This window comes from Budorcas taxicolor, chromosome 14 (assembly GCF_023091745.1).
Source record: "Budorcas taxicolor isolate Tak-1 chromosome 14, Takin1.1, whole genome shotgun sequence".
Classification (NCBI taxonomy): Eukaryota; Metazoa; Chordata; class Mammalia; order Artiodactyla; family Bovidae; genus Budorcas; species Budorcas taxicolor.
In genome coordinates, this window is record NC_068923.1 from 50,579,470 (window position 1) to 50,602,358 (window position 22,889).

Here is a 22,889-nt window from a genome sequence, read left to right on the forward strand (position 1 = left end):
GACTCATTTGTTAAAATTGTATTAGGATTTTTTCAGAAAAAGAATGGTTATCTAGATTCAGCAATTACCAATTTGTGGTCAGTATTGTTTCCTCTAGACCTCCTGCCCTCTGCTTTTATTTGGGAACGAGTTGCAGACATCATAGCGTTTCTTTCTTAAATATTTAATTTTGTAATTCTGCAAGTGAAAGTGTTGATCACTCAGTCGTGTCTGACTCTTTGTGACCCCGTGGGCTATAGCCCACCAGGCTCCTCTGTCCATGGGATTGCCCAGGCAGAATACTGGAGTGAGTTGCCATTGAATTTTCCAGGGGATCTTCCTGACCAGGGATTGAACCCAGGTCTCCTGCATTGTAGGCAGATTCTTTACTGTCTGAGCCACCAGGGAAGCTCCTTATCTACAAGATAAGGACTTAAATAGCAATGCCATTGTACCTAAGCTGTCCCTGATCCCAAAGTTATCAAATATCCAGTCTACCAATTTCCAATTGTTTCATAATTTCCCCCCTCTGGATTAAGATCTAAGTAAAGTTCTCACCTTATGTACACCTACTGTTGAAATGTCTTTTATGACTCCTAATCCGTGGGCCCTCCTATTTCTTTCACTTTGTTTTTAAGCTGTGCCATGTGGCTTGTGGGATCTTAGTTCCTCCAAAAGGAGTCAAACCTGACTGCCAGCAGCGGAAGTGAGGAATCCTGACCACTGGACCAGCAGGGAATATCCTCTTTTTTCCTTCCCCTTGCACATCATCTGTTGAAGAAACTGAGTTTTTTGTCCTATACATGTTTTCACAGTCTAGATTTTTTGATTATATTCCCAAGGTGTAGTTAATATTTCTCTGTTTACTGTAAATTGGTAGTTGGACTTGAGGCTTCATCAGACTGAGGTTAGATTAGTTTGGACAAGACTGATTCATAGCTGATGTTTGTATTAATTATCTATTGTTGTATAACAAATTGCCCCTAAAATGTAGCAGTTTAAAACAAACCTTTATAACTGCACAGTGTCTGTTGGTTGGGTATTTGGGAATGACTCAGCTGAGTGGGTATGGCTCAGGTTCTCTCATGGGGTTGCAGTGAAGATATGAGCTGATGCTCCTGTCATCTGAAGGAACTGCTTCCAAGGTGGCTTACATATGTGACTGACGCATTTTTTTGTTGTTTAGTTGCTCAGTCTTGTCCGACTCTTTTCGACCCCATGAAGGGCAGCACACCAGGTTTCCCTGTCCTTCACTATCTCCTGGAGTTTGCTCAAACTCATGTCCACTGAGTCAATAACGCCATCCAACCATCTCATCCTCTGTCGCCCCTTCTCCTCCTACCCTCAGTCTTTCCTAGCATTAGGGTCTTTTCCAATGAGTCAGCTCTTTGTATCAGGTGGGCAAAGTATTGGAGCTTCAGCTTCAGCATCAGCCCTTCCAGTGAATTTTCAGGGTTGATTTCCTTTAGGATTGACTAGTTGGATTTCCTTGTTGTCTCCAGCACTACAATTCGAAAGCACCAATTCTTTGGTACTCAGCCTTCTTGATGGTTCAATTCTCACATCTATACGTGGTGCTGGCCTTTTGGGAGGAGGTCTTTGTTTCCTACTGCATGGATCTCTCTTTAGAGCTACTGTTTGCCCCAGAGCAATTGATCCAGGAGAACAAGGTAGAGGCTTTTGTGATTTGTTTTGGAAGCTGCACTTTATCATTATGCAATATTTTCTTAGTTACTCAGTCACCCTTATTCATTGTCGGAGGGGACTACACAAGAATTTGCATACCAAGAAGTAAGGATAATTGGGGGCTGTCTTAGAGATTGGCTACCACCCTGTTTATCCATTGAGAGGTATACGATGTCTTATCTATCTTTGTGATATTAGCAACCTCTGATGTGTTTTCTAAGTTCACTGATTCATTAGGTATTGTAAAATGGTTCTATTCTATCATTCCTTTTTCATGTACTAGCTCTAATACTTCTAAAAGAGAAAAGAGCATGAGAAGGCAAGGGAAATGCGCCTCTCTGTACTATTTGGTTACCAGTAGTTCAGTCTCCATAGAAAGGTCAGGATAAATGCTTGATTCTTTCCCTTTGTCAGTTTTCAAAGTACAATTAGTTTCCTAGTATCATTGGCTGATTAGACTTTAAACAAGTATTATGAGCTCATGAATTTGAATATATTTGATGTATTTCAATACACTGAAGTTACTGTCTTATTAATGATCATACAGTCTACAGGCAGTCTGAATGTTTAAGTCTGGAAGCTATGAATGTTACATTAAATGCCAAAAGGGATTTTATAGGTGGATCTTGTGTTGGGAAGATTATCCTGTATTGTCCAAATGGTTGCAGTAAAATCACACAATCCTTATAAGAGGGAGACAGGAGATCAGAGGAGAAGGTGATGTGATGATGGAAGCAGAGATGATGCAGTGCTGAATTTTGAAGATGGAGGAATGAAAGGATTGCAGCTCACAAGCTGAAAAAGGCAAGTTAATGAATTGTTCCCCTGGAGAGTCCAGAAGAACTAGGTATGTTGACTCCTTGCTTTTAGTCCATTGAAACTGATTTGGGAGGGTAGCGTTGAAACGTGTATATTATCATATGTGAAACAGAATGCTGGTCTGTCGCCCCTTCTCCTCCTACCCTCAGTCTTTCCTAGCATTAGGGTCTTTTCGAATGAGTCAGCTCTTTGCATCAGGTGGACAAAGTATTGGAGCTTCAGCTTCAGCATCAGCCCTTCCAAATGAGACAGGGTACTCAGGGATGGTGCACTGGGATGACCCTGGGGGATGGGATGGGGACAGAGGTGGGAGGGGGGTTCTGGATGGGGAACACATGTGTGCCCATGGCTGATTCATGTTGATGTATGGCAAAACCCACTACAATATTGTAATTAGCCTCCAATTAAAATAAATAAATTAATTAAAAACTTATTTGGACTCCAACCTTCAGAGTTGTAAGAGATTTTTTTTTTTCTGGCTGTTCCAGGCAGCTTTAGGATCTTAGTTCTCCAACTGGAGTTCAAACCTGGGCCCTCAGCAGTGAAAGTACAGAATCCTAACCACTGAACCACCATGGAATCTCCTATTTGTATTTTTTTTTGGGGGGGGGGTTGCGCTGGGTTTCTGTTGCTGCGAGGGTTTCCTCTAGTTGCAGGGACATGGGGTTGCTCTTGTTGCAGAACATCGGCTCTGGAGCACATGGGCTGATAGCTGCAGCTCCCCGGCTCTGGAGCACAGGCTCAGCAGTTGTGGCACACTGGCTTAGTCACTCTGTGGTATGTGGGATCTTTCCAGATCAGGGATCAAACCCACGTCTTCTGCACTAGCAGGCAGATTCTTTACCAGTAATCCACCACGAAAGCCCCCGTTTGTATTGTTTTTAAGGCATTAAATTTGTGGCTATTTGTTACAACAGCAATAGGAAACCATTCTTTGGTCAATGGGACTGTCATCAGATTGGTTATCTAATACAGTAAGATGTTCTAGGTATATGATCTTCTTATACCTTTTCTGCCTCAGACCTGAAACAGTGCTTTCTCTAGGTTCTTTATTCCTTTTAGTGGAACTAAGATCATACCTGGTGTGTCCAAAAAAAATTGGTTAAGATGGTAATTTTTATGTGCTTTTTCCATAATATAAAAATGTATTTTAAAAGTGGGGGGAAGAAAGAGGACACACCCATGCAGGCTTCTAGTCATCTCAAAACACACTAAAAGGAACAAAGACTCTAGTGTTAACTGTATTTGCCTTGTTGTGCAATAGAGCTCTAGAACTTTTCATCTTGCCAACCTGAAAGAATACCAACTGAGCAACTCCCCATTTCACTAGCCCAACCCCTACCCCATGAATTTTTGCCTTTAAAAAAACAAACGGTAAAGTAGGACCATTCTTCAGTAAAAAAAAACCTTTTACAAATATGATTATTTTCCTCTAAACTTGTAAATTTGAAGGCTCTGACTTTATGCTATTTTTGGCTACTAAGCCACATGCCATTGTCTTTTAAAGGATTTCAGGTAGCAAAGCATCTAAAGGGTTAGCTGTTTTTCTAGAGCAGAGTGAGAGTTTTGGAATGAAATACATTCCACACCCAAAATGATGACTATTTCAAGGTATTCCCTGTACCTGTAGTTGGCTAAAGTGAGGGCATTCTCAAGCATGGTGGGACCCATGCCCATAATGCAGGACTCTGGCTAGTGTCCTGTGTCTGAGGTCTCATCCAGCCAGTCTCTACCCTTTGGCTCAACCTGCTGCCGAGCGAAAACACCGTGCATGAACACTGTTCAGTTCAGAGCTGAAGGTCTTGCTCTCTGGGCCGTAAGAATTGATGTATAACGATCTTGCAAGAGGGAATTCCCTGGCTTTCTAGGACTTCAGGCTTCCAAGCCAAGCAGCACAGTCATAAAGAAAGAATAGGAGGGTGTGCTTAGGGTTTAAAGGAAAAAAGAAAAAGAACTTGTGGGAGAGAATAGCAATACAGAGGGATAAAGAGTGCTGGGCTTTTGAGTTTCTAAAGAAGACGGGTTTTGTTACTATTGACCAGGAAATACCTCGTTTTGTTTTTAAAGCTCTGTGCTCTCATTTGTATCACACGGTCAAAGAGTACATTCTAAATAATTTTCCTCTCCTCTTGCAGGAAGTACTCAAATATTACACACACACACGTGCACACACACATTCAAAAGAGGAAACAGTTGGATAGGAACTCAGAAATCATGTGACTGATGACTAAGTTACATTTTTTTCCCTTTACTAAAAATAAAGGGGAAGAGTCTGAAGATTAGTTACAGATTCTCCTTACATTTTTAAAGTTTTGGAGAGACTGAATCATGTTTCCATTTGTGCTTTTTTCTGCCCTGTTTTCTTCCATATTTACTGAACCTAGGGAGAAACGTTGGGTCTGCAACTCCTCTGACGCCACCGTTTGGTACGACTACTGTGGTAAGTACAAAGGCAAAAACAGGTCAACCATTCCAAGGGTGTTTTCACAGGAACCTTCCTCTGCTGTCACCAGGACACAGGAAACGACCGTGTGTTCCAGCTCTTGGGGAGGCTGCTGGCAGCAAAAGGGATATCTGGTTCCTGCCCTCTGTGGATTTTCTCCATCCATCATAGACCTCATGAGTCTCTGAACTGTGTTTCTCTTGACTTCCAAGCACTTCTGTCCTTTCCTGTGGTCAGCTATCTTTACCTTGAACCCAGTTTCAGATTCTTCCCTGTTCTGGCAGAACATCTGCTTCTGAGATTTTTGTCTCAGCCCAAGACTGACTGGGGGCTTCCCTGGTGGCTCAGATGGTAAAGAATCTGCCTGCAATGCAGGATACTTGGGTTCCATCCCTGGGTTGGGAAGATCCCCTGGAGAAGGGAGTGGCTACCCACTCCAGTGTTCTTGCCTGGAGAATTCCATGGACGGAGGAGTCTGGCAGGCCATAGTCCATAAAATTGCAAAGAGTCAGACACGATTGAGTGACTAACATAAGATTGACTGGTTCTTCTTGAGAAGGTAGAACGTCCTAGCTGCTTCTTCGAATTGGTTCTGTCTCCAGGCTGTGATTTTTTTTCCTCCAGCACTGTGTCGGGTGTATAACAGGTGCTCTGTTCAAGTGTTTCAGGCTGCTGTGTTAAAGGCTCTTGGTATAAGCTCCCTAACTGGGTGTAAGGCTGATTCTGTCAGTTACTATCTGTGTGATCTTCAGCAGTCTCAGCCTCTCTGTGCTCCACTTTTTAATCTGTAAAGTGAAAGTGATTTTCAAACCCATTTTGCAAGGATTATTTTGAGGTAGAATTTTTAGCCCAGAGCCACATAGAAACAATAATATTAATTACTTAAAAAAAGAAATCAGCCACAGTCGAATGCTATTTACTGGTTGGATCACTGTTGTTTGTTTTGTTCTATCTTGTTTTGCTTCCCCCCCCTTTCTCTACAAATATCTGCTGGTCTGAAAGCACAGCTTTGGAGCTTGACTACTGTTTTGGTTTGGTGCTTTGCACCAAAGCACCATGGGTTGGTTGGCCTTTTCTATCAACTAGCAATATCAGGAAGTTTTAAAGGGATGCTCCTGAAAATACTGGTTAGTTGAAATTCTCATGGGAAAAAAGGATTTATGGTCTAATCATTTGGGGGAGATTTACAAATGTACTTTGAGTTCTGAGAAGTTCTACAATAAAGAAACCTATTTAATCTCCCAATGTTCAGTTTTATTTTCTCTAATTTTTTGAGTGTGCCAAATACATTCTGGCAAATATTAATATAAAGTTACTCCTAGGGAATTAGAAGTAACCCCAGATGTGGGAACAAAGCCAAAGTGTGTGACCAGTCTCAGACTGATGGTTTTTTCCCTGTTTGTGATTGTACTGAATTCCTGCTCAACTTATCCCTGAAAATTCCCTATCCTGGGAGGTCAGTTCACACTCCTGTGTCCCAGGACCTCCTCAGTGCACTCAGTCCTCTTCTCTCTTCTTTGGTGCTGAGAGAACCAAAGAGAGAACGTTCTCTCTGCTCCACACACACTCATTATACCACCTTTTCTGTGCTGTGTTTCATACAGCCTTTATTTATGTAACACTTTATAGTATCTATTTAGCTTTTTAAAAAAAATATTTTTCGATGTAGACCGTTTTTTAAAGCCTTTATTGAATTTATTACAATATTGCTTCTGTTTGTTATGTTTGGGTTTTTTGGCCTCAAGGCACATGGGATCTTAGCTTCCTGACCAGGGATTGAACCCACACTCCCTGCACTGGAAGGTGAAGTCTTAACCACTGGACAGCCAGGAAAGTCCCAATTTATTTAACTTTTAATCTTCTAGTAACACCAACTCAATTTGTCTTTTAATTTGATTTTTTTGAGAAAGGATCTTCTTTTCTTAAAAGAATTATTTTATTTATTTATTTGGCTGAGGCGGGTCTTAGTTGTGGCACTCAGGGTCTTTGATCTTTGTTGCAGCACGTAGGTTCTTTTCAGTTGCAGCATGTGGAATCTAGTTTCCTGATCAGGGATCAAACCCAGGTCCCCTACATTGGCAGCTTGGTGTCTTAGCCACTGAACCACCAGGGAAGTCCCTTGAGGAGGGATCTTACCTGCTTCTCTACAACGCTGCGAAATTTTGTGGTCTTTTTCTGCTGCCCCACGGATGTAGGGATCACGGGGAGCAGGTTGGGGTACAGAGCTACAGCGAGACTCTCCTGGCTGCCGGGCCTCTCTGACCCCCCTCTCCCGACATCAACTTTTCCTTGTGTTCGAGAATCCATCCTGGCCAAGATGGAAGCACATCATGTGTTGGGAGCATTGATCCCTCCAGTGTTATTGTCAGGGTGTTGGTGACAATAACTCAGTCCTTTCTGTGAGAGTGATTCCCATTTGGCCGAACTACTGGGCATACATGGTATACCTGTTTGCCAGGGCTGCTGTAACTAAATAGCACAGACTGTGTGGCTTAAACAGCAGAAATCTATTTCTCACAGTTCTCGAGGCAGGAAATCCAAGTTCAAGGTTTAGTTTCATTCTGAGGACTCTCTCCTTGGCTTATACATGACTGTCTTCTTACCATGTGTTCATATGACCTTTGGTCTGTGTGCACTCATTCCTGGGGACTCCCTGTATGTCTAAATCTCCTTCTAAGGTTACTGATGATATTGGGTTAGAGCCTACTCTAATGGCTTCATTTTAATTTAATCACCTCTTAAAGGCACTGTCTCCAAAGACAGTTGAAGAAGGAAATGGCAGCCCACTCCAGTAATCTTGCCTGGGAAATTTCATGGACAGAGAAGCCTGGTGGGCTATAGTCCATCGAGTTGCAAAAGAGTCAGATTCAACTTAGCGATTAAACAACAACCAAAGACAGTCACATTCTGAGGTTCTAAGGATTAAAATGTCAACATATGAATTTAGGGAGAGCACAGTTCAGCCCGTAACATACAGAAATGGCAATAATTGGCTGTTTTATTCTCCACCTCTGGAAAAGGCAGAAAACATGGCTGTGCGAATCAGTCCACACAGTCCTGGACATGCACTGTCCTGTAGCCTAGAGGTGTCAGACTCAGTTGTAACGTGGTTTTGGCTGTAGGTCATCCTGAAATTTAAGGAATTCATGGATTATCTAATTTAGCCAGTACTCCCTGAGCATCTGGCATGTGCTTGTTCTAGACATTGAGGATAATGTAGAAGTGAACAAGAAAAGTCCCAGACCTCCTGGAGTTTTGATCAGTGAAATATTCAGCATGTCAGATCGTGGTGACTGCTATGAGAAAAGAGCAAGTTGAGGGAGGGGATAGAGAGTGCAAGGATGGGAGTAGGGGTTGCATTTTAAATTAGGATGGCCAAAGAGGGCCTCACTGAGAAGGTGACATGTAGCCAGGACAGGAATTGTAAAGGGAGCGAGCCACGACCATATCCAGGGGAAGGGGTGGGGGAAAGAGCAAGCCCAGTGGCCTAGAGGTGGTGAAGAAGGAATAGCAAGGAGTCCAGCGTGGCTGCCATGGAGTGAGTGCTGGGGAAGTAGTAGGAGATGATATCATAGAAGGAAATGGGATAGGAATGATAGCTTTGTAAGTCAGGAGATGACTTTACCTTTTACTGTGAGCAAAGCTTGGTCTGTCTCACGGATTGGTGATCTGTAGAATGGCAAAGGTGGAAGCAGACAACCTGTGGGGAGACTTGCAATAGTCCAAGTGAATGAGAGATTGGTGACTCAGGCCAGAGTGGGAGCAGTGGAGGTGGTGAGGTGGGGTTGGTGCTGGAAGTCCCCTACATTCGAACCTTCAAATTGCAAACTTTCAGAGATGCGAACATGTGTTCCATCAACATCAGGCATGAGTGAAATTGCAGCTTGCCCTCCATCTCCTGTTGCTGACATTCCTTCAGCTCTAGTGTCTCCCACCTCCTCTCCCTCCTCAGTAACTCTTCTTGCCTGTTCACTCAGTGCCAGCTCCTATATGCCAGCTGTTGTACTGTACTACTGTACTTTTCAAGGTACTATACTATAAGATTAAAAATGTTTCATTTTTTGTTTGCTTTTTATGTATTATTTGTGTGAAAAATATTATAAACCTACTACAGTACAGTACTATATCACCAATCATGTCAATTGGGTACCTAGGCTAACTTTGTTGGACCTAAGAGCAAATTGGACTTATGAGTGCACTCTTGGAACAGAACTTGTTCATATGTAGGGGATTACTGTATTCTGAAGATGGAGCCACTGGACTTGCTGACTGATTGGATGTGTGGTTGCTGCATGGTCCTCCCAGCTAAGTGTGTGTATCTTGGCATCTGGTCTTCCCCCTCTTCCCCCCAGCTCCCGACTCCAAGCAGGCCAGCCTCTTGACTGACCTTTATTTATATTTCTACTATTCTCTAACCTGAAATATTCTTCTCTATCTTTCTGTTCTTTGGAAAACTTTGAGGTCCATTAAAAGTTCTACCTACCTTACAGAGACTAGCCAAGTAAGTTGAATTTAATTGTTTATTAATGTCTTTAATAGGCATTATGTTTAGTTATTTTAGTTATTATGCTGAGGAATGCTGAGAGTGCATGTTAAGTTATAGCTGGTATGGAACTTCTCTGGTGATCCGGTGACTAAGACTCAGGGGGCCTGGGTTTCCTTGCTGGTCAGGGAAATAGATCCCACATGCCGCAACTAAAGATCCCATATGCTGCTACTAAGACTTGGTGCAGGCAAATAAATATATTTTTTTAAAAAAACAATATAGCTGGCATCCTCAAGGAACTCCTGACTTTTGTCTTACTTACCGGTGTTAGTGTAATTGAGGGCTTCCCTTGTTGGCTCATCGGTAAAGAATCCGCCTGCATTGGAGTAGTCACAGAAGATTGTGGATTTGCTCCCTGGGTTGGGAAGATCCCCTGGAGGAGGGCATGGCAACCCACTCTAGTACTCTTGCCTGGAGAATCCCAGGGACGGGGGAGCCTGGTGGGCTGCCGTCTATGAGGTCGCACAGAGTCAGACACGACTGAAGTGACTTAGCAGCAGTAGCAGCAGCCAACGAGCGGCAGAGTGGCGGTTGTCTGGCTGAGTCTGAGGTAAGAGACTGATCCCAGCCTTTTCCCCTCTCCCTCAGGGGCCCTCTAGCCCATGCAGCCTTGGGCCAGAGTGAGAGCTGGGACCCAGGAACAGGCTGGTGGCTGTGTCCTGCCAGGCTCCGGAGTCCTCACCAAGGCCACACACTGGCCAGGCCTAGGCCTTGAAGCAGCGGTGAACCTCTCCTGCATCCCCATCTCTGTGACCTTGTGGCAGCAGCTGTCTGCCTGGGATGCAGTCTGGGGAACTTGCCCCCTATGTTTGGGCGGCCTGAGGGCAGATTGGATTTTGGGCGTTTGCCTCCCTCAGTGATGACATCTGGGCAGCATCTGGGGACCTGGCCCTGAGGGAGCCTGCAGCTGAGATTTGCCTCCTCTCAGCCAGGACTGGACTTCAGCGGGGTAGAAGTTGTCTGGGGATCTGGCCTTTCTTGTCAGGACAGAGGATCACATTCATTTGATGGAAGTTTATAGGAACATGGTTACCTGACCTGAAGAGCAAAGGCTCTGACACCAAGACCTTTGCAACACCTACCCACAACCTTCCTTCTCTTTTCTTAGAAAAGGGCTTTCCTGAGAGCTTTCAGGGAATTGGGGTTTTTAAAGGCATGAGCCACCTGTCTCCTTGCATAGTCCTGCACTAAACTTTTTTCTGCCCCAGGCTCCGTTTTTGTATTTAGTTCAGTTCAGTCCAGTCGCTCAGTCGTGTCCGCCTATTTGCGACCCCATGGACTGCAGCATACGAGGCCTCCCTGTCCATCATCAACTCCCAGAGTTTACTCAAACTCGTGTCCATTGAGTCGGTGATGCCATCCAAACATCTCATCCTCTGTTGTCCCCTTCTCCTCCTGCCTTCAATCTTTCCCAGCATCAGGGTCTTTTCAAATGAGTCAGCTCTTTGCATCAGGTGGCCAAAGTATTGGAGTTTCAGCTTCAACATCAGTCCTTCCAATGAACACTCAGGACTGTTTTTGTATTATTTGGCCTCATTGTGCATTGGGTGCATGGACTTGCATTTCAGTAACAGTAGGAAGGTTAACTATACATATCACCAGGATTCATCTATTATTCTACAGACTCAGCATTCCACTGGGAAGTCTAATAGCCATTTGGAGCTAGGACTTTTCATTTATACTCCTTTCCACATTTGTTTCTTCCGAAATCTTCCTCATGACATTATCCACCTAATTCCTTAGCCCCCAAAGCAGGGGTATCCCTAATTATCTCTTTCCCTTAACTTTCACATTGGATTTATCAATGATTTCATTTTCATTTTCCCCAGAACATATTTTAAAGCCAACTACTGTTTGTTATTTTTTTTTGCTGTGCTGCTTGGCTTGTGGAATCTTAGTTCCTCAACCAGGGATTGAATCCTGGCCACAGTAGTAAAAATACTGAGTTCTAACCACTGGTACATGTATGTGTTCAGCCGCTGGCCTGTCAGGGAATTTCCCAACTACCTTTTTTATAAATTTAATTTTTACTTTATATCGGAATATAATTGATTTACAGTGCTTTGCTAGGTACAGCAAAGTAGTTTGGTTATACATATACAAATATTGATTCCTTTTCAATTTCTTTTCCCATATAGGTTATCACAGAATATTAAGTAGAATCCCCTGTATACAGCAGGCCCTGTTGATCATCTGTTTTATTTATAGAGTGTGTATATGTTAATCCCAAACTCCTAATTTATCCATCCTTCCTACCTTTCCCATTTGGTAATCATAAATTTGTTTTTGCAGTATGTGAGTCTGTTTCTATTTTTTAAGTAAGTTCATTTGTATCATTTTTTTAAATATTCCATATATAAGGGATATGATATGATATTTGCCTTTCTCTGTCTGACTTACTTCACTTAGTATAATAAATCTCTTAAATCCATCCATGTTGCTGCAAATGGCATCGTCTCCTTCTTTCTTATGGCTGAGTAATAGTCCATTGTATTTATGTACCACATCTTCTTCATCCTTTCCTCTGTCAGTGGTCATTTAGGTTGCTTCCATGTCGTGGCCACTGTAAATGATTAAAGCCAACCGTTTTTCACTGTCCACTGCTCACCACTTATGCCATCCTCATCTCTTTTCTCTGGCCTCTGCAACATCCTCTTAAACCGGCCTCTCTCCATTTTAATTCCTTCCCCCATACAATCAGTTCTCACCATGGAGACCAGAGAGATCTTTTGAAAATATAAATAAGTTACATAAGACTATTTTGATTGCTTAAAACCGCCAGTGGCTTTTCACTACAGTTAGAATGAAATCCCAACTTTATACCAAGGCCTCTAAGACCCTTCAAGATGGCCCTGCCTACCTGTCTGATTCCTATGATTCCCACCCCCTATTATTTTCCATTTACATTGACCTATATTATTATTATGATCATTATTTGTATTACCAACATAAGCATAAAACTTACAATTAAATACATTCACATTGCTTTGCAACTATCACCAATTTTCAGAATTTTCATCATTCTAAACAGAAACTCTGTACCCATTAAAAAGTAACTCCCCGTTTCTTCCTCCCCTTAGTCCCTGATAACCTCTACTCTACTTTCTGTCTCTGTGAATTTGCCTATTATATGTATCTCATGAAACATTATTTGTATATATATGCATGTATGTTTATTTTTGTGGTTTGAACATATCAAAGTTATTGCCACCTCTGAATCTGCATTCCTGATCACAACGTCCACAGAGTTGGTTGCTTCCTGTCACTCACTTAAAGGATACTGTAGTTGAGGTATCTCTACCCACTGCCACTCCCCCAACTTCTCTGTCCCTGCTCAGTCTTTCTCTCATGGCCCTGTTAGATTTCTTTACTAGAATGTGCATTTATCAATTGTTCATTGTTTCTGTAGTGCCTAGAGCAATATTTGGTGCTAAGAAGTGAATAAGCACACATTTATTATTTACAGTGAGCTATGTGCCAGAGGCAAAATGAATAGAGCCTTCCCTCAAGGCTTGCACTATTTTTACAAAGAAGAATGATGTGTGAGCAAATAACTGTAGTAAACATTTTGAATGACCATTCAAGGATGATCAAGTACTGTGAATGACAGTGTGTTTGTGGCTGTTGGGCTGGGAAGATGTGGAGGAGTCAAGGAAGGTTTAACAGAATTGTTGATATTTGAGTACATATTGAAGGTATGTGAAGGAGTTTACAGACTGATGAGGACAAGGTCATGCCTGTCAGAAGGAACTGCATATTTATGTAATGGAAATCCTGTTAAAGGAGTAAAATGAAGTGCTGTGATAGTTCAACTCCAACCAATGCTTTCTCTCGTGATCTCCAGTAGTACTTACTGCCGACACTCAGAGGGTCACTGATTTCATTTCATGTGCTAACTGCAGTTGCCTGGAATGTTAAGAAGGGTTCTAAGGCAGAGCTCAGGGGAAAAGTGCTACAATGGAATAGCAATGCTGATACATTTGCAGGGGAACCTGGAGGCTCTTATTCTATGCTGGACCTGGTCATTACTTTCTATATTTATTAAACCAAATGTAGAATTTTACCATAAACATGGTGACTTTAAAGTAATGAAACTATTTTACATTAGTTCCCAAACCTTTGCAAATAAATGAATCACTTATTATATACTGTTATGTGATTTTTTTTGAGTCTTACATCTAATTTTTTTTTGATGTATGGTGGTCTTGTCTTTCTAGAAAAATCTTAGGTTTCCTGATGTAAAGATTAAGCTTACACTTCTATACTCCACCCTGCCTTGCTGTGGTGCTGGCTCAATACTGAGCACCTATAGAGGTATTTTGACCATTTGTCTGATTGGATTGACTTGATGGTTTCATCATAATCAGACCAGCTTCAGACACTAGGAAGCTTAACTGAAAGTGGAGAATTGCCCTTATGACAATTGGTCCTGGTGATTCACTGCTTTTAACTTGTTCCCAGCTTTACTCCAGGGTCTTGATTGGCTTGCTCTGATGGTTTTCTACAAGCTTATTATTGAGAAAGAAGAGACACATTGCACTGTGCTTGGCAATGCATGTGAAAGTGCCCATGTTTCAATACCATGTCAACCTTTTCAATGGTAAGAAAGTGAATAAGTATACTAATTATGCAAACCTTCAAAAATCTAGGTGGAAAAGAAGACAATAAGGCACATAAGTCAATCAGTTAAGAATTAACTACTATGAACAATTTATTATTTTGATAAATATTCTTTTAGGTGTATAATAACATGTTAAAAACAGTAGAAATGGAATCATATTGGGTATATTGTTGGGTAACCAGCAGCTTGAAAACCTGATAGTATGCCACAAACATCTATATCATTAAATATCCTAAAAATTTATTTAAATGACTTTGAAAGTGAAAAGTGAAAGTGTTAGTCACTTAGTCTTGTCTGACTCTTTGTGACCCCATGGACTGTAGTCCACCAGGCTCTTCTGTCCATGGAATTCTCCAGTCAAGAATACTGGAGGGGGTGGCCATTTCCTTCTCCAGGGGATCTTCCCAACCCAGGGATCAAACCTGGGTCTTCTGTATTGCAGGTGGATTTTTTACCATTTGAGTCACCAGAGGTTTAATGACTTTACATTAATTCAATAAATAGATGCACAGTATTCATTCAGTTGGGTTTCTCTGGTAGCTCAACAGTAAAGAACCCGGCTGCCAAAGCAGGAGATGTGGGTTTGATCCCTGGATTGGCAAAATCCCCTGGAGAAAGAAATGGTAATCCATCCAGTATTCTTGCCTGGGAAATCCCATGGACAGAAGAGCCTGGTGGGCTACAGTCCATGGGGTTGCAAAAGAATCGGACATGACTTAGTGACTGAGAATTAATATTTATTCACTCACCTCTGAGCATTTTTTAAAAACTTGAGATATAATTGATATATAACATTATAACAGTTTCACGTATACAATGTGATTTGATATCTGTATATACTGTGACATGAACACCATGATAAATTTAGTTAGCATCCATCACTTCACATAGTTGGCCTTCCCAGGTGGTGCTAGTGGTAAAGAACCCATCTGCCAATTCAGGAGACATAAGAGACACATGGGTTGGGAAATCCCCTGGAGGAGGGCATGGCAACCCACTCCAGTATTCTTGTCTGGAGAATCCCCTGGACAGAGGAGCCAGTGGGCTACAGTTCATAGGATCTCAAAGAGTTGAACATGACCGAAGTGACTTAGCACGCACACCTCACATAGGTTACCAAATCTTTTTTCTTATGCTGAAAACTTTTAAGATCTACCTTTTTTTGAAATTCCATGGCAGTCCAGTGTTCAGGACTCAGCACTTTCATTGTGGTGACCCAGGTTCATCCCCTGGTTGGGGCACCAAATCTGAAAGCCACAAGCATGTTCCTCCCACAAGCCCCCAAAAGATCTATTTTCTTAGTAACCTTTAAATATGCAAAATAGTATTATTAACTATAGTCACCATGCTGTACATTATATCCCCATTACTTACTAATTTTATTACTGAAGTTTGTACCTTTTGACCCCTTCCATTCATTTCTCTCACCTTCCACCCCTGCTTCTGGCAACCACCAGTCTGTTTTCTGAGTTTGTTTTAGTGTGTTTGTTTGTTTTTCAGATTCCACATAAAAGTGAAGTCATATAGTGTTTGTCTTTCTTTGTCTAATTTAGCACAATGCCCTCAAATTTCATCTATGTTGTTGCAGATTTGGGGTGTTTTTCTTTGGTCATTAATTGTCCCAGGAATGAGCATCTTTCATCAAGTATTTGTCAACATCCATGATTTGGTGAAATGACTGTTAATATAGCTCATTCTATGAGAATTTTATTGCAGGGAAAGTCAATTCATTGAATGAGAGATGTTAACATTAATTTTTAAGGGTTGCATTTAGGGGCAAATTAAATAAAACTGGCTTAGTCTCTTTCTCCTCCTCCTCGGTGCTTTTATAAGCTCTTCTTGAAATTTCTTATTTAGGAAGATTTGTTTATTAACTCATTCATTCATTCATGTATTCAATCACTTAACATTTACTAGAACTCTACTTGATGTGTATTTTCTATTTTTAACCTGTGGAACATGCAAAAAGGAGAGTAGAGAAAAGAAGAGCAATGTAGAAAAGAACAGGTTAAAAAGTGAGAAAATGGAACAAGTAATTTTATGAAAATATATTTTGAGGCGTTCACCCATTTCCACACAATTTAAAGTAGTTCACTACCTTCAAACTACATCTTAACAATATAAGGGCAAATATAAGGGCTTCCCAGGTGGCTCAGAGGTTAAAGTGTCGACCCTGGAAGATCCCCTGGAGAAGGAAATGGCAACCCACTCCAGTACTCTTGCCTGGAGAATCCCTTGGAGGGAGGAGCCTGGTAGGCTACAGTCCATGGGGTCGCAAAGAGTCGGACACGACTGAGTGATTTCACTTTCACTATAAGGGCACTAAAACACTAATCTATTTACATTATAGGGAGGTTTTTTTTTGTATTTGTACAGAATTTTAAATTTTATTTTACTGTGGTAGGAACACTTTACCTGGGATCTACCCTCTTAAATTTTTGAGTGTACATTATTGTTGACTGTGGGCATGAAGTTGTATAGCAGATCTCTAGAGCTTAGTCACTTGCTTGACTGAAACTCTATGCCTGTGATTAGTTACTCCCCATTTCTCCTTCCCCTCGGACCCTGGCAACTACTAGCCACTTTCTGATTCTATGAATTTGACTGTTTTAGATACATGGAATTATGCAGTATTTGTCCTTATGTGACTGGCTTATTTCCTTTAGCATAATGTCCTCGAGGTTCATTCATATTGTAGCATATTGCAAAATTTCCTTTTTTTAAAAAGATTAAATAGTATCCCATTGTATGTATATACCACATTTTCTTTATGCATACATCTGTCGATGGACATTTAGGTTGTTACCACACCTTGGATATTGTGAATAGTGCTATAATGAATGTAGGAATGCTAATGTCTATTCAAGATCCTGATTTCAGTTATTTTGGATAAGTACTCATTGGAAAAGACTCTGATGGTGGGAGGAATTGGGAGCAGGAGGAGATGGGGACAACAGAGGATGAGATGGCTGGATGGCATCACCGACTTGACGGACATGAGTTTGGGTAAACTCCGGGAGTTGGTGATGGACAGGGAGGTCTGGCATGCTGCGATTCATGGGGTCGCAAAGAGTCAGACATGACTGAGTGACTGAACTGAGCTGAACTGACTCAGAAGTAGGTTTCCTGGATCACATGGTAGTAATATTTTTAATTTTTTCTGAGGAATCTCCGTATTGTTTTTTATAGCAGTTGTATCATTTTGCATTCCTACAAGCAATGTGCAAACATTCCAGTTTCTCCACATCCTTTTCAACTCTTGTCATCTTTCTTTTCTTTTATTGATAGTAGCCAATCTGACTACTATCGAAACAAGAGAAGAGGTGCGAGGTGACGTCTCTTTCTGGTTTCATGATTTGCATTTTCCTGATGCTTAGTGACAAGCATTTTTTCATATACCTATTGGTCATTTGCATATTTTCTTTGAAGAAATGTACATTCAAGTCCTTAGCTCATTTTAAAATCAGATGTTAGTTTCAATACAATTGAATTTTTGGAATTCCTTGTATATTTTGGAGATCCACACTTTATCAGATATATGGTTTGCAAGTATTTTCTCCCACTCCATAGGGTGCCTTTTTACTCTGTTGATTGTTTCCTTTTCTGTACAGAAGATTTTTGGTTTGATATAGTCCCACTTGTTTATTTATATTTTTGCAGCCTTTGTTTTGGTGTCATATCCATTAAATCATTGTAAAATCCAATGTCATGAAGTTTTTCCCCTGTGTTTTCTTCTAGGGTTTTTATAGTTTTGAATCTTATGTTTAAGTCTTTAATCTCCTTTGAACTGGCTCTTGTTTGTGGTATAAGGTAAAGGTCCAGTTTCATTCTTTTGCATGTTTTCCCAGCACCATTTGTTGAAGAGACTTTCTTTAAATATTGTGCATTTTTGACATCCTTGTCAAAGATTTGTTTGCAGAATACATGTGGATTTATTTCTGGATTCTCTGATAAGTTCCACTGGTCTATATGGCCATATTTTTTACAGTATCATACTATTTTGATTACTATAGCTTTGCTATATAGTTTGAAATCAGAAAATGTGATGCTTCCAGATTTGTTCCTCAAATTTAACATCCTTATGGTGCCATACATATGAATTTTAGAGTTGTTTTTTCTATTTCTGTAAAAAAATGTCATTGAGATTTTGATAGAAATGTATTGATTCTGTAGATTGCGTTGCATAAAACGGACATTCTAATAGCATTACTTCTTCTAAACAAGGAAGTGAAGTGAAAGTTGCTCAGTCATGCCTGACTCTTTGCCACCCCAGGGACTGTAGCCTGTCAGCTCCTCTGCCATGGAATTCTCCAGGTCAAAATCCTGGAGTGGGTAGTCATTCCCTTCTTCAGGGGACCTTCCCAACCCAGGGACTGAACCCAGGTCTCTGCATTGCAGGCAGATTCTTTACCAGCTGAGCCACAAGGGAAGCTCAATGAACATAAGATTTTTTAAAAATTTGTTTGTGCCTTGTTTAATTTCTTTCATCAATGTTTTGTAGTTTTCAACACACAAGTCTTTTACCTTCTTAAGTAAGTTTAATCCTAGATATTTTATAATCTTGGTGATAGTGTAAATGGGATTGTTTTCCTAATTTCCTTTTTGTATAGTTCATTATTAGTGTATAGAAATGCAACTGATATTTTGTATTTTGATATTGTATCCTGTAACTTTACTGAATTTTTTTTATTAGTTCTGACAATTTTTAATGGAGTCTTTAGGGTTTTCTATATATAAAATTTGCCATCTGTAAACAGAAAATTTTACTTTTTCCTTTCTGGTGTGGATGCCTTTTATTTTTCTTATGTAATTCATCTGGCTAGGATTTGCAGTACAGTTGAGAGTGAATATCCCTGTCTTGTTCCTGATCTTAGAGGAAAAACTCTCAATTTTTCATTGTTGGGTATGATATTAGCTATGAACTTTCCATATATAGCCTTCATTATGTTGAGGCCATTTCCTCTAATTAAAGTTTGTTGGGAGTTTTTATCACGAAAAGGTGTTGACTTTTGTTGTCTATTGAGATGGTCATGTGGTTTTTATTCTTCAATCTATTAATGTGGCATATTGTTTAATTGATTTTTGTATGTTGGACTATCCTTTGCATCCCAGGTAAAAATGCCTTTTAGTCATGGTGTGTGATCCTCTTAATGTGCTATTGAATTCAATTTGCTAGTATTTTGTGAGGATTTTTGCATGTAAATTCATCAGGGATATTGGTTTATAATTTTCTTTTCTTGTGGTGTCTTTGTCTGGCTTTACAATGCTAGCCTTATAAAATGAGTTTGGAAGTGTGCCCTCTCCTTCATTTTTAGGGGGACAGTTTGAGAATTGGTGTTAATTCTGACCTAAATGTTTGGTAGAATTCTCCTGTGGAGACATCTGGCCCTGGACTTTTCTTTGGGAAATTTGCAGTTGCTGATTCAGTCTCCTTCCTAGTTCTAAGACTATTCAGACTTTCTTTATTTAGTCCTCTGGGGATCTCCTTGGAAAATTTGGGGCTCTAAATGCATAAACCATCTATTCCCATCTGAGTGAAGTTGAGGGGTAGGGTATCTCTTCCTCATTATGCTAAGCCAGGAGCAGTGTCTCTGGTGAGAGATGTCTTGAACCTCACTACTGACTTGGTGAGTCTGGTTTTACATCCTCTGGGATGCAGGAAACTGTTGGTCGGTTTCCGATTTCTCACAAAGGGAAATTGTCTATAAATTGTTGCTGTATTGCTGTGTTTGTAGGGGGAAGGAAGACTTTATCTGCCACCTGGCTGACTTCACTCTTCTGGGGAGGACGATATTTTTAACTACTCTCAATTTTCCTCATTATAAAATTTTAATGGAAAAGGTAGTTTTTTGGGGGGGACACTGATATTCAGAATACTTATTATAAATGACTGAAATTATTTTAATTTTATTGACGTTTTCTTTATTTCATTTAGATAACTTGAAATTTCCTATTTCAATACGTTCTGAGCCCTGTATAACATTGAAGGGAAGCCATGGAGTACTCTATCTCTACTACATTCCAAGTAAGTCCAAAATTTTGTTCTTGTAGATCAATTAAAAGGGCTCCATAAATATCAGTGATAAATGATGAAGTTCTAAATGTATGTGTATTAGTTTTCTATTGCTATGTAACAAATTATCATAATCGTAATGGCTTAAAACAGTACATATTCTTTATCTCACAGTCTTTGTGTGTCGGTAGTCTGGCCATGGCTTAGCTGTGTCAGCTTTAGAAGGTCTCCCCCAAAGCTGCAGTCATGATGTTGGCCAGGGTTTCCTCTGAAGGCTCAACTAGGAAAGAACCCACTTCTAAGCTCAGGTGGTTGTTGACAGTGTTCAGTTTCTGTCTGGCTGTTGGCCAGCTTTCAGTTCTTGCTCTCTGGGGCTTTGCAACATAGCTTCTTGTGTCCTTGAAATTAACAAGGGGGACAGTTAGCTAATAAGATAGAAGTCACAGTCTTATACAGCCCAATGATGAAAGTGCCACCCTATTATCTTTGCTATTTTCTATTTTTTAGAATCAAGTCACTAGGCTTGCTCACACTCATGCGGAGGGATTATATATAATGGCATGGTAAAAATGGAAACAATTTGAAACTTCTAACCATCTACTACCTATATCCTTTGTCAGTTATTAGCTATTCAGCTGATAAGTAAAGTTGGGTTTTCATGAGTCAAAGATTTGTATTTGAGCAATCCAGGACTTCTTTTTTCCCTAAACGTGAACTTTAAAAAAAAAATATGGTGATGATGATATGAAAAGAAGCAATGCTTTTTGCTTCGTTTTGTGTTATTTCTTCTTTTTCCTCTTTATGATTTTATTTGCTATCATCTTAGTAAAAGTTAATTGGATGATGGTGATAGCATTGGGCTGGATCTAAGGCTCCATGAAAATACACAAAACTTTCTTCCTGGGACTTCTCTGGTGGTCCAGAGGTTAAGAATCTGCCTGCCAATGCAGGAGACACGGGTGTGATCTCTGGTTGGTCAGGCAAGATCCCACAAGCCACCGTGAAACTAAGTCTGTGCACCACAGCTACTGACTCTGTGCTCTAGAGCTTGTGAACCCGTATGCCTCTAGGGCCCATACTCTGCCACAAGAGAAGCCACTGCAATGAGAAGCCCCTGCTTGCCACAACTAGAGGAAGACCACGTGCGGCAGTGAAGACACAGCATAGCCAAAAAATCCCCCCAAACCAACTTTCATCCTTTCCTACCAGTCAGTTGTGGCCTGTAAAGATCCCAGGAAACTTAGTTGTAATCATCGTCATTGTCATTATTGTTTTTCATCATCACCATTATCATTTACATCCTAGCTTATATTTGGAGTTTATACTTTAAAAAAGTGCTTTTATATAAATAAGCTTAAGAAACATTTATTCCTGAGTGTAGTTCTCCAGCTTATAGGAAAAAGGGTAGTTGAGAATCCAGAAATGATAGACAATAAACTTATGTTTTACTTTTCCTGCATCTAATCATTTAACCTGTATCCTGACACTTTGTTTCTGCATTATTCATTTAAAAATACTGAGTAATTGTGTAGTTTATTTCAAATATTATGGTATGTACTATAAATTCATTGATAAATAAGACTTTCTCTTGACCTTCAAGAATCTCTCCGTGCAACAGGAGAGACAGAGCTGTAGATAATATATTACCATAAATGAAATGATAGCAGTAAGGCTTAGTGGTAGCACAGAGGAAAGAATAATGAACCGTTTGCTCTACTTTCTTAGCCAAGGGTGAAAGCAATAATCTAAACTTATTTTTTTACTGAAGTGTAGTTGATTTACAATATTATAGTAATTTCAGGTGTACAACATAGTGTTTCAGTACTTTTATAGATTATAATTCATTTAAAGTTGTTACAAAGTAATAGCTATATTTCCCTGTGCTGTGTGGTATATCCTTGTTGCTTATTTTACACATAGTAGCATGTATCCCTTAATCCCCTAACATAATCTAAATTTTTGCCCAATGAAAGCCCTACAATTTCTTCCTCTTTTTCTCAGGTTTTGTTTTCTGGCCTTTGTGGTATTTGTGTGTGTTTGCAGAAGTGATTATTTACATAATGAATGACCTCATTTTCAAGTAAGCCCATTGCCCTTAGACACAGGAAACAGACCTTCCAGATCCAAGTAATAATAATACAACACAGTTTTACTTAGGGTTCTCTGAAACTCAGATACCAAGAAGGAATTAGACATACAAGGGATTTTTTGCAGGGTGTCGGGGTTGGGGAGGGAAATTCTTATGAACAGTAAAGGAAAGAGGAAGCCAGAGCAGGCAAGGAGAAGATTCAGATTGAGGTATTGGATTGGCCTAATAGTTTTGAAATGAGAGAGAAGAAAGGAGAATTTGGTAAGATGATCATCAGATTAAAATGAATCCCTGAGACACCCTCAGCAAGGTAAGTGGGGAGCCTTCTGTGTGTCACACGTGTCCCATGACAGGCAGGAGTGGACTGGTTCTAGTGTTACCGTCGTTACAGGAGCAGACTGTGAGCATCTGGTCTCTGAATGAAAGTGCGGTAGCTGGAGGCTCTCTGCCTGCTGCCCTCCTCCTCATAGATTCTTTGGAAGGGAGTTTTGAGCAGTACACCTCCAAGGCCACCACAAATACTTTAATCATTTAGTAGATATGACATTTATGTGACATTATATTAATTCAGTAATTAAAGTATTATTTGGTCATATTTTTTATAATGCTTTCCTTTTATGACCCGGGTTTCCCTAGAATATACTAGAACATCTGTGTGAAATTGTGGGCCATATTAATAGAAATCAACCATAT

At 40.4% G+C, this 22,889-nt stretch overlaps 1 protein-coding gene across 1 annotated transcript in view; it reads left to right on the plus strand.

Moving 5' to 3' along the window:
- The first annotated feature begins 4,763 nt into the window (after positions 1–4,763).
- Positions 4,764–22,889, plus strand: part of LY96 (lymphocyte antigen 96) — a 32,294-nt gene continuing 14,168 nt past the window's right edge. The window contains exons 1-2 of the mRNA XM_052651929.1: positions 4,764–4,924; positions 20,030–20,119. Coding sequence (XP_052507889.1) covers positions 4,813–4,924; positions 20,030–20,119 — 202 coding nt within the window. The 5' untranslated portion in view covers positions 4,764–4,812. The remainder of the gene's footprint in view (positions 4,925–20,029; positions 20,120–22,889) is intronic.